A 12,190-nucleotide genomic window follows, 5' to 3' on the forward strand; every position below is an offset into this window, starting at 1 on the left:
TCAAGTTGGTCTTACCGAAGCTGAGCCCCACCAGGGGCACTGCTCTGCACTCCTGAGAGGTGAATGACAAAGGCCTCTGGCCGACCAGGGCTAGGAAAACTCCACAGCAAGACTCTTTTACTTTCTTCTCCATGGGAAAATGAAAGACTCCCTGACAGGGAACATGAAACGGTAAGTTGGGTTTCATTTCTGAGTTCTTAAATTGGGATTCAACTCTTAAAAATATAGTGAAATCTTTCCTTTCCCAAAATTCTATGACAGTCTACAAAAGGTAAAACATTAAAAAAGTCAGTGGGGGAAGGAGTGTAAATAGAGGAAGCTCCGTAGACCACACACACCTTGCCTTTAATCATGGCTACTTTACAAGGTAGAGGTCAAACCATCTAACTTTTGCATCTCACTGATCCTCACAGAGCTTATGGTATAACTAAAAATAAAGTAGATGAAATAACAGCTGCTCAACTGTCAGAAATATTCAGATGAACATGTAAATGGATATAAAGGTGTGTCTTTTTTGATTATCGTATGGGCCACATTAGGTTTTTAGAACTACTTTTAACAAAACTCCTCAGGTATAAACAGAGTAGTCTGCTTAGTGACCATTATTTCCAGGTGAGGTATGAAGTTTTCCATTTGAACGAATAAAGTTCCTCTCATTCTCACCAAGCAGCCTGTGAAATTCTGATCACTTAAATCTGAGAGGACTGTATTAGAAGGCAAATAGCTCACTGTCCAGAGAAGGCAAATAGCTCACTGCCCAGAGTAAAGAGGATCCAGGAAAATTAGAGGCCAATTACACATTTCCATGTTCTACAGGGAAAATCCTAGAAAAGCCACAACTCACCCACTTCGGGGGTCATATTGCCAACAACAACGAATTCGGGGATTTTTAACACAGGAACATATCCAGCCGCCCAGGAAACCCTGAGAGAGCCATACGTGCCTCTCCTAGAAATCACAACTTGGCTTGTTCCGGCGGTGATGTCCATGAGTGGAAAAGCAGTAGACTCAAATCCAACCTGAGGAAAAACATGCTTAGAACATTTTATTTCTCTCTAAAGGATCTTGTTTTCTGAAGAGTGGGTTAAAAGTCAACTTTCTCTTTGTTTACACAGTATATTTCCCTGTTCTAAAATATATTCAATTAAACAGTAGTATTTAAGAAATGACATGTGAAATTTGAAAATTTATTCTATTTTATAATGCTGATTATAGTTTATAGCTTTATTTTTCTATCAAAATGTAAACTCCTGAATTAACAATATCTAAAAATATAATTTTAATTATGGTTAAATGAAAGGAAAGATTAAAAATGGCATTTTAATATATTTGTTCATGGGTCTTTATAGAACCTAATTTGTCTAGAACTGAAATCTGACTTCTTTCTAAGGTATAATAATAAATTCTTTATTTATAAAGTGAGTACCATGAATTAGATTTTCTATTAAGTTTCTTTTCAGCTCTTTGATTCAATACAATATCTTTTTTTTGAGGATCAGAAACCCTCAAAGATTTCTTTTAAATAACAATCTTTTTCATCCACACCAAGTAAGATCTGATTTTCAGGGCAACCTTCCCAGGGTACCCTGGGATTTATAGATAAAATAAGTTCTGGTCAAAGAATAAGAATAAAACCAGATTCCTGGCTTCACATTTTTATTTAGACAACTCAGTTTACCTCTCTGGTCCCAATATCTATAAATTTGGAATACCATAGGATCAACAGTTCTATATTAAGACTCATTCTCCCCATTTTAAATTGGAATGGAGAGTAGCAGAAAGTGTGAGAGGGTGCCACAGGACAGCTTCTGAAGCCACAGAAAAGAAAAAACAACAACAACTTCAATTTGACACCAGCCTAGATCCCTTATTACAGTGAGGCTACCGGTTAGCAATTGCCAAAATCTTTGGCATATCTGAGCTCATGCTTGCCAAATGGCTAGAGGCTGTTTGAAAGTGTCCTAGGCACATCACACACACACACACACACACACACACACACACACACACACACACACACACCCCACATACAAATACTGGTAAGGAGTACAGAGGATACACCAAGGACAGGAATACTCCATGACTGGCTCTGATCTGGCCCTTTGACGTGACATAATGTTGTGACAACATGCATGGACAAGGAGAAGAAAATAGTTTACTACACCAAACAAAGGACTCAGGTTGAAAGGAATCTTTGTTATAACAACCTGTGAACAAAAAGAAGGTAACAAAATGTCAAAGCATTAAATTCTATACCCTCTTTCCTTCTTGAGCAGAGGAGGTGCAGAAACAAGACAATTCCTCTCAGTTAATTTTAATGCTGGTGGATTCCACTTTAGGGAGCACAGCAAATTCATTCCGTGGGGAGAAGCAGCCCAGGTGGGAGTAACTGAAGAGCATCCCCTTAATGGCCAGAGACCCTGTTACACAAGCTGGTGGCCAGATCTGCCCACACTCCTGCCCCTCCTGCACAGATTCCACATCCTGGTCAAGGAACTGAAGGAACTCCCACCTGAAGGAGTAGGATGCATGCTTATCCCTTATTATGGTTTATAAAATACACACATTACCGTAGCCAGAGACAGGAGCCCTGTCTTGTTCCTATATCGACAGAATTGGCCTACACAGGAAGCAAAGCCCTCAAGGTATTCTTTGCTCTCATGTGAATTTATAAAGTGATTAGGGAACAATCCTCCCTAAAATGAACTCAGGTAGAAGATTCAAATACTTAGGTGCACCACTAGCATTAACCTACATCAGAACAAACTTGCCACAGTAAAAAGAGCCCCACAAGTTAAATATTTACAATCTTAGTAAATGAGAAAGTCTGAAATATGAACTGACGTTTCATTCTAATTTTAATTATTTAGCATAAAATACCTCAATGTTAAATATTCATCTTCAAGAAAAAACCTGAAGTTTTGACTCTAGGTGACTGTTATTTTAAAAATTCTAGGACTTCCCTGGTGGTGCAGTGGTTAAGAATTCGCCTGCCAAGGCAGGGGACACGGGTTCGAGCCCTGGTCCGGGAAGATCCCACATGCCGCGGAGCAACTAAGCCCGTGTGCCACAACTACTGAGTCTGCGCTCTAGAGCTCGTAAGCCACAACTACTGAAGCCCGAGTGCCTAGAGCCCGCGCACCGCAACGAAGAGCAGCCCCCACTCGCCACAACTAGAGAAAGCCCACGCGCAGCAATGAAGACCCAATGCAGCCAAAACCTAATTAATTAATTAATTTTAAAATTCTGTACCTTACATTCTAAAAGACAGAAACTTTCTAAAACTCCAGAAAGGAGATATATTTTTCTATCTAATGTCGAAAATTGACAAATCATTTTCATACAGTGTATCCGCACTGTCTACTTTGATATTCATAGAATTACTTAGATTTAAGAAAATAGTGAATCTTAAGAAATTCTAAGAATCTTAGTCCTTCCTGTAAGAGCTGCCCTCTAGTGGTTCCGGGGTAGTACCACACCCAGGGCCAATTACCTGAGAATTGGCAGCTTTCTCAGGGACTGGAAGGATGGCAGATTTTGCTTCCTGGAGAATTCTTGGCATGCCATAGAAACTTCCACCAACAAGCATCACAGTCACCAGTTGCAAGGTGAAATTAGAGCCCAGGGGTAGGAAGACCTATATACAAACGGTATCAATGACTTTTTTAATAGCAAAAAATAATTTTCAAAAAAAATACTGACAATTGAAATGAGTCATTAGCACTTTCCTCCTTTTGTATGGGTTTCATCAGTATATGCCCTTTCCCCCATGTTACAAAACAAAGCACCAGCAGGAAGACTTTGACGCTAACACTGAGAGCCATACAATATTAAAAAAACACAAATCTGCAAATACTCTCTGTGTGCCCAAATGACCTGAAGAATGATGAGAATCTCAGAAGTAGTATTAGTGATAGAATCATGTGCCACAGGAATGGAAAGAGCTCACTGGTGAACAGTGTCAGCTCCTAAAACCAGCAAAACTCACTTTCTCCCTTTTCATTGGGTAGAAACTAAGAGCTCTAATGACAGTTACTTAAAACAGATAATGATTTAGGTGTACTGATTATTTGAATACTTTGGACAAATAAAGACTACTAACACCATGTATTAGACTACCAATTTTCAAAGTTTTAGAATCCAACAAAATAGAGAAATTCTGAATTTAAAACCTGGTATTACTTTAAAAGATTTTTTTAACACTTATTGATATAATACATTTTTCCATAGAAACCTTGTTATTGATAATGGATAGGCCCCTGTAACCTGGAATATTACTAACAACTCTGTACATCTTTATTGAATGTACAAATAACCATTTCTGTGAAGTCTGTTCTTTTAAATGTAATGTACTTAAACACATATCACACCCTCTAAATGTGTAAAATATGTACTATAGTGGTTTCAAATGTGCAACATGAGGGGAACAGATGTTTTATTCATTCAATCAATCGTCATTTTTTCAAAATCACATTCACTGAATGTGAAGCATAGATCAAGTGCTGAGGAAACAGAAATAAATCATGGTGTCCTGACTTCAATCATGTGCCTCCCTCCTCTCCTTGAAGGGTGTGCCCCTTCCCCATGCAGTTCACTGGCTGGACAGCTAAGGATTTTTTTGTCCCTATTTCCTAAAGAATGAACGGCCAGATGTCAGCTCAAAGCTCCCAGGCATTTGTGCCTTCCTACCCAACTTTTCTGTTCATGGGCCCGTGCAGCACACAGACTTGTGGAGTGTGACAGGTCCCCAAGGTGCAGTAATTAAACATTAAAGTTGAACAGGAATAAAGGTGGATTTGGAGAAACGCTGGTTTGCCTACAGAAGAAAAGCAGGTAGACTAATTTTAAAAGGACCTTGAAGGTTTTTAGGAGTTGAGGGTGTTATGTTTTGCCCTTCCATGTCCCTGATCCAGGACTGCATCACCAATACTATTCTACGTATTTCCCATCATTCTTGATGGCTCTGGGCACAAATGGAGTTTACAGCCCCATAATATCCTGTGTGCATCTTGAACACTGCTTATCTGCTTGCTTTTATAATTGGCTGTTCAAGGGCCTTCTCCTGCACTAGACAGGGAGCAACCTGACAACAGAGATTATGTCTTTGTGATCATTGTAGCTGCTGTGCTTCTCACAATGACTGACACATAGCAAGTGCTCAATAAATATCTGAATAAATGACAGCCATGAATATAATCTTATCTTGCATTCTAACTTAAATTCTTTTAAACGTAGACTTGTTTCTTTATCGTGCCAATGATTCTTATCATCAGTGAGTACTTCATCTGAGAAGTCTGTTGTTACCCAGGTGAGGTAATTGTTCACACCCTGGTCCTCATGTTAAACCAACATCAAGAGTCTTCCAGTTTTCAGAGCCTAATGGAAACTCATTCTGTCCCAAGACCCACTTGAAGGTCCTTCTCTGTGGCAGACCTGTCCGAAGTCTTAATTTTTATCAGGGTAGTAGATCAGGTAGATCTATATGTAACTTGTAACTAACATCCCAAACTTTAAAGAGCAATGCATTACACCCAGGGTGTGAGGTGAGAAAGGGACCGCTGGAAAAATCCTTCCCTCAGTTTATGCGCATGTCACACATTGCCCTAAATAGCCACCTTGGAAGACCAACTCACATAATAATCTATGTGTAGTCTACACCACACATAGTGGAATGTAAGAGACAGAAGGAACCCATGTAAATTTAAATACACTAATGAAAGATGTTAAAGTAAGCAAATAAGAGGAAGCTTTCATATATTGTAAGCTAGTAAACTTTTGTTACTCTTTATTGAAAATAGACAGAAATCATAAAAATAATAGAGCTTCAAAACAGATATTAAGAAATCCACAGATAATTCAAACAGGTATTAAGAAAGCTAAGTATCTTTATCAACTATATCATTAAGTTTTCAAAGTAAAATGAAAAGAGGACTACCATCCTTCAAAATGTCCCAGGTACCACCACAGGAGATAATCTAAAAGTGTCCTCTGGTACAGACTTTCTCAACCATAAGATAATTAATCCTCACAGCTATAATACATCTCATGTATGAAATAAATTAACTTCTCTGCCATGCATATGGAATGATACTAGTTATCTTCTTGGGAGGATGAAAACAGTTGCTCAAATCACTTTCTGTGGATCAGACTGAGAAAGACTGCTAGGTATCTATTTGACCCACAGAAAATCCATGTATTCCTAGCACCCTCACCTGATATGTCGGCAGAACAGTCTGCTGTCCTAGGAAGTATACAAATATCTTCCCTTCAACAAGCATCCAGTGTGTGTGTGTGTGTGTGTGTGTGTGTGTGTGTGTGTGTGTAGCACTTGGAACAATTTCTGGAACTCTGAAGTACTAAATAAGTGCCTGCTACTATCTAGACAAAAATACTTTATCTCCAAATAAGAATATACTTATTTACTTATAATCTGCAAATACTCCAGTATATGTATTATCCAATAACTAGTATGCATTTTCTAAGGCATTTTTCATGGCTCCATTTAAATATCAGAATAAGACTTTAAACTGATCATGAGATTAACTAGGGCTTTCTTGAAGGAGTTTTATTGCAATGATCAGGAAATTAAAGAAATGCTACAAACCTGACTCTTGACTGACACTGTGTCCACCTTATATCTGGTGCCATCTTCGACCACCAGCTGCTTCTCTGCATTTTCAGTAACAACAGACTGCTTTTTAGGATCAGATGATATTCGATATCCAACAGTCACATCTCCAAATGTTCCAGCAAGCCGGGTTACATTAATTTGGATGAATCTACTAAGGTTCTGTCCAATAAGTATGGACTGGTGATCTGAATACAGGGCAAATACCCCATGTGGGTCATCATTTGCAGAAACAGAGAACTGTGTGATGCATTTTTCTGGATCAAGTTCTGCTCCTCCCTTTACAGAAACAAGCTGAATCACATAAACTTCCTCTATCTCAGGTACATCATCTGGTAGCAAGTTAACATCAAAGCTGGCCTCACTTTCTCCATCAGCAATGGTGAAAAATCCTTTTGTAGACAGAAAGTCTCCAGTAATATCAAACTCACTGCTTAATTCCCAGTAAACCTAAAATAAAAGGAAAAAAAGACCCAACAAAGTTATACAATTCAGTATATTGAATCAAAAATCCTTTAAATTAGTTTTCCTCTACTATATACAAAAACAATTAAGTGTGCATCATTATATTCCAAGTGAAACTTTCCAAGTAGTTAGGTAATTTAGAAAGGATCTTAACTCTTTCAGGCTGTTGTATGCAGTTTGCAAGACAGGATTATAAAATTTCATTTCACCTGCTTCTAAAATAACATAATTTGAAAAGATAAACAAGTTAACTTTAAAATACCAAGTAACACAAATACATTCAATAGTGAACCACAGATAATATTTGAAGGTAAAAAGTAGATAATCTGACATTCACCTTGAAATTTGTTTTTGTTTGTTTTTAATAAAAAGAGAATATAGAGGAGGAGCTTCTAGATGGCGGAAGAGTAAGACATGGAGATCACCTTCCTCCCCACAAATACATCAGAAATACATCTACATGTAGAACAACTCCTACAGAACACCTACTGGACGCTGGCAGAAGACCTCAGACCTCCCAAAAGGCAAGAAACTTCCCATGTACCTGGGCAGGGCAAAAGAAAAAAGAATAAACAGAGACAAGAGAATAGGGACGGGACCTGCACCTCTGGGAGGGAGCCGTGAAGGAGGAAAGGTTTCCACACACTAGGAAGCCCTTTTGCGGGGCGGGGGGGGGGGGGACACTGCGGGGGGCGGAGGGGGGAAGCTTTGGAGCCGCGGAGGAGAGCACAGCAACAGGGGTGCGGAGGGCAAAGCGGAGAGATTCCGACAGAGGATCGGTCTCCCCGAGAGGCTTGTCTGCTCACCGGCCAGGGCAGGTGGGGGCTGGGAGCTGAGGCTCGGGCTTCAGAGATCAGATCCCAGGGAGAGGACTGGGGTTGGCTGCATGAACACAGCCTGAAGGAGTTAATGCACCACAGCTAGTCGGGAGGGAGTACGGGAAAAAGCCTGGACCTGCCTAAGAGGCAAGAGACTTTTCCTTGCTTCTTTGTTTCCTGGTACACGAGGAAAGGGGATTAAGGGTGCTACCTAAACGAGCTCCAGGGACAGGTGCGAGTCACGGCTATCAGCGCAGACCCCAGACAGGGGCATGAGACGCTAAGGCTTCTGCTGCAGCCACCAAGAAGCCTGTGTGCGAGCACAGGTCACTCTCCACACCGCCCCTCCTGGGAGCCTGTACAGCCCACCACTGCCAGGGTCCCGTGATCCAGGGACAACTTCCCCGGGAGAACACACGGCACGCCTCAGTCTGGTGCAACGTCACGCCGGCCTCTGCCGCCACAGGCTCGCCCCGTATCCGTAGCCCTCCCTCTCCCCGGCCTGAGTGAGCCAGAGCCCCTGAATCAGCTGCTCCTTTAACCCCGTCCTGTCTGGGCAAAGAAGAGATGCCCTCAGGCGACCTACACACAGAGGCAGGGCCAAATCCAAAGCTGAACCCCAGGAGCTGTGCGAACAAAGATGAGAAAGGGAAATCTCTCCCAGCAGCCTCAGGAGCAGTGGATTAAATCTCCACAGTCAACTTGATGTACCCTGCCTCTGCGGAATACCTGAATAGACAACGAATCTTCCCAAATTGAGGAGGTGGACTTTGGGAGCAACAATATATATATATTTTTCCTTTTTCTCTTTTTGTGAGTGTGTATGTGTAGGCTTCTGTGTGTGATTTTTGTCTGTATAGCTTTGCTTTTACCATTTGTCCTAGAGTTCTGTCTGTCCGTTTTTGTTTTTTTTTTTAGTACAGTTGTTAGCGTTTGTTATCATTGGTGGATTTTTCTTTTGGTTTGATTGCTCTTTCTTTCTTCCTTTTTTTTAAATTACCTGATAAACATTTTTTTATTTTTAATAATTATTTTTTATTTTAATAACTTTATTTTATTCTTTTCTTTCTTTCTTTCTTTCTTTCTCCCTTTTATTCTGAGCCGTGTGGATGACAGGGTCTTGGTGCTCTGGCCAGGTGTCAGGGCGGTACGTCTGAGGTGGGAGAGCCAAGTTCACGACACTGGTCCACCAGAAACCTCCCAGCACCACGTAATATCAAATGGCGAACATCTCCCAGACATCTTCATCTCAACGACAAGATCCAGCTCCACTAAACAACCAGCAAACTGAAGTGCTGGACCCCTATGCCATACAACTAGCAAGACAAGAACACAAACCCACCCATTAGCAGAGAGGCTGCCTAAAATCATAATAAGGTCACAGACACCCCAAAACACACCACCAGATGCAGACCTGCCCACCAGAAAGACAAGATACAGCCTCATCCACCAGAAAACAGGCACTAGTCCCCTCCACCAAGAAGCCTACACAACCCACTGAACCAACCTTAGCCACTGGGGCAGACACCAAAAACAACAGGAACTACGAACCTGCAGCCTGTGAAAAGGAGACCACAAACACAGTAAATTAAGCAAAATGAGAAGACAGAGAAACACAGCAGATGAGGGAGCAAGGAAAAAACCTATGAGACCTAACAAATGAAGAGGAAATAAGCGGTCTACCAGAAAAAGAATTCAGAATAATGACAGTAAAGATGATCCAAAATCTTGGAAACAGAATGGAGAAAATACAAGAAATGTTTAACAAGGGCCTAGAAGAACTAAAGAGCAAACAAACAATGATGAACAACACACTAAATGAAATCAAAAATTCTCTAGAAGGAATCAGTAGCAGAATAACTGAGGCAGAAGAATGGATACGTGACCTGGAAGATAAAGTACTGGAAATAACTACCGTAGAGAGGAATAAAGAAAGAAGAATGAAAAGAACTGAGGATAGCCTCAGAGACCTCTGGGACAACATTAAATGCACCAACATCCTAATTATACGGGTCCCAGAAGAGAAAAAGAAAGGGACTGAGAAAATATTTCAAGAGACTACAGTTGAAAACTTCCCTAATATGGGAAAGGAAATAGTTAATCAAGTCCAGGAAACACAGAGAGTCCCATACAGGATAAATCCAAGGAGAAACACGCCAAGACACGTATTAATCAAACTATCAAAAATTAAATACAAAGAAAACATATTAAAAGCAGCAAGGGAAAAGCAACAATTCACACACAAGGGAATCCCCATAAGGTTAACAGCGGATCTTTCAGCAGAAACTCTGAAAGCCAGAAGGGAGTGGCAGGACATATTTAAAGTGATGAAAGGGAAAAACCTACAACCAAGATTACTCTACCCAGCAAGGATCTCACTCAGATTCGACGAAGAAATTAAAACCTTTACAGAGAAGGAAAACCTAAGAGAATTCAGCACCACCAAACCATCATTACAACAAATGCTAAAGGAACTTCTCTAGGCAGGAAACACAGGAGAAGGAAAAGACCCACAAAAACAAACCCAAAACAATTAAGAAAATGGTAATAGGAACATACGTATTGATAATCACCTTGAATGTAAATGGATTAAATGCTCCAACAAAAAGACACAGATTGGCTGAATGAATACAAAAACAAGACCCTTATATATGCTGTCTACAAGAGACCCATTTCAGACCTAGGGACACATACAGACTGCAAGTGAGGGGATGGAAAAAGAAACTCCATGCAAATGGAAACCAAAAGAAAGCTGTAGTAGTAATTCTCATATCAGACAAAACAGACTTTAAAACAAAAACTATTACAAGAGAAAAAGAAGGACACTACATAATGATCAAGGGATCAATCCAAGAAGAAGATATAACAATTGTAAATATTTAGGCACCCAACATAGGAGCACCTCAATACATAAGGCAAATGCTAACAGCCATAAAAGGGGAAATTGACAGTAATACAATCATAGTAGGGGACTTTAATGCCTCACTTTCACCAATTGACAAATCATCCAAAATGAAAATAAATAAGGAAACACAAGCTTTAAATGATACATTAAACAAGATGGACTTAATTGATATTTATAGGACATTCCATCCAAAAACAACAGAATACACTTTCTTCTCAAGTGCTCATGGAACATTCTCCAGGATAGATCATATCTTGGGTCACAAATCAAGCCTTGCTAAATTTAAGAAAATTGAAATCATATCAAGTATCTTTTCCTACCACAACGCTATGAGACTACATATCAGTTACAGGAAAATAATCTGTTAAAAATACAAATACGTGGAGGCTAAACAATACATTACTAATTAACCAAGAGATCACTGAAGAAATCAAAGAGGAAATCAAAAAATACCTAGAAACAAATGACAATGAAAACACAACGACCCAAAACCTACGGGATGCAGCATAAGCAGTTCTAAGAGGGAAGTTTATAGCAATACAATCCTATCTTAAGAAACAAGAAAGATCTCAAATAAACAACCTAACCTTACACCTAAAGCAATTAGAGAAAGAACAAAAAAACCCCTAAGTTAGCAAAAGGAAAGAAATCATGAAGATCACATCAGAAATAAATGAAAAAGAAATGAAGGAAACAACAGCAAAGATCAATAAAACTAAAAGCCGGTTCTTTGAGAAGATAAACAAAATTGATAAACCATTACCCAGACTCATTAAGAAAAAAAGGGAGAAGACTCAAACCAATAGAATTAGAAATGAAAAAGAGAAGTAACAACTGACACTGCAGAAATACAAAGGATCATGAGAGATTACTACAAGCAACTATATGCCAATAAAATGGCCAACCTGGAAGAAATGGACAAAGTTTTAGAAAAGCACAACCTTCCGGGACTGAACCACGAAAAACAGAAATATAAACAGACCAATTACAAGCACTGAAACTGAAACTGCGATTAAAAAATCTTCCAACAAACAAAAGAACAGGACCAGATGGCTTCACAGGTGAATTCTACCAAACATTTAGAGAAGAGCTAACACCTATCCTTCTCAAACTCTTCCAAAATATAGCAGAGGGAGGAACACTCCCAAACTCATTCTACGAGGCCACCATCACCCTGATACGAAAACCAGACAAAGACATCACCAAGAAAGAATACTACAGGCCAATATCACTGATGAACATAGATGCAAAAATCCTCAACAAAATACTAGCAAACAGAATCCAACAGCACATTGAAAGGATCATACACAATGATGAAGTGGGGTTTATCCCAGGAATGCAAGGATTCTTCAATATATGCAAACCAATCAATGT

General features: G+C 39.7%; 1 protein-coding gene across 1 annotated transcript in view; it reads right to left on the reverse strand.

Moving 5' to 3' along the window:
- ADGRV1 (adhesion G protein-coupled receptor V1) overlaps positions 1-12,190 on the reverse strand; it is a gene marked incomplete at both ends in the record, with an annotated part of 526,225 nt that overhangs the window by 340,744 nt on the left and 173,291 nt on the right. Inside the window, 4 exons of the mRNA XM_079702360.1 lie at positions 16-151; positions 845-1,019; positions 3,494-3,637; positions 6,605-7,078. Of these exons, the coding sequence (XP_079558486.1) occupies positions 16-151; positions 845-1,019; positions 3,494-3,637; positions 6,605-7,078 (929 nt within the window). The remainder of the gene's footprint in view (positions 1-15; positions 152-844; positions 1,020-3,493; positions 3,638-6,604; positions 7,079-12,190) is intronic.

The sequence above is a fragment of the Hyperoodon ampullatus genome (assembly GCF_949752795.1).
Source record: "Hyperoodon ampullatus genome assembly, chromosome: 4".
NCBI classification, from domain to species: Eukaryota; Metazoa; Chordata; class Mammalia; order Artiodactyla; family Ziphiidae; genus Hyperoodon; species Hyperoodon ampullatus.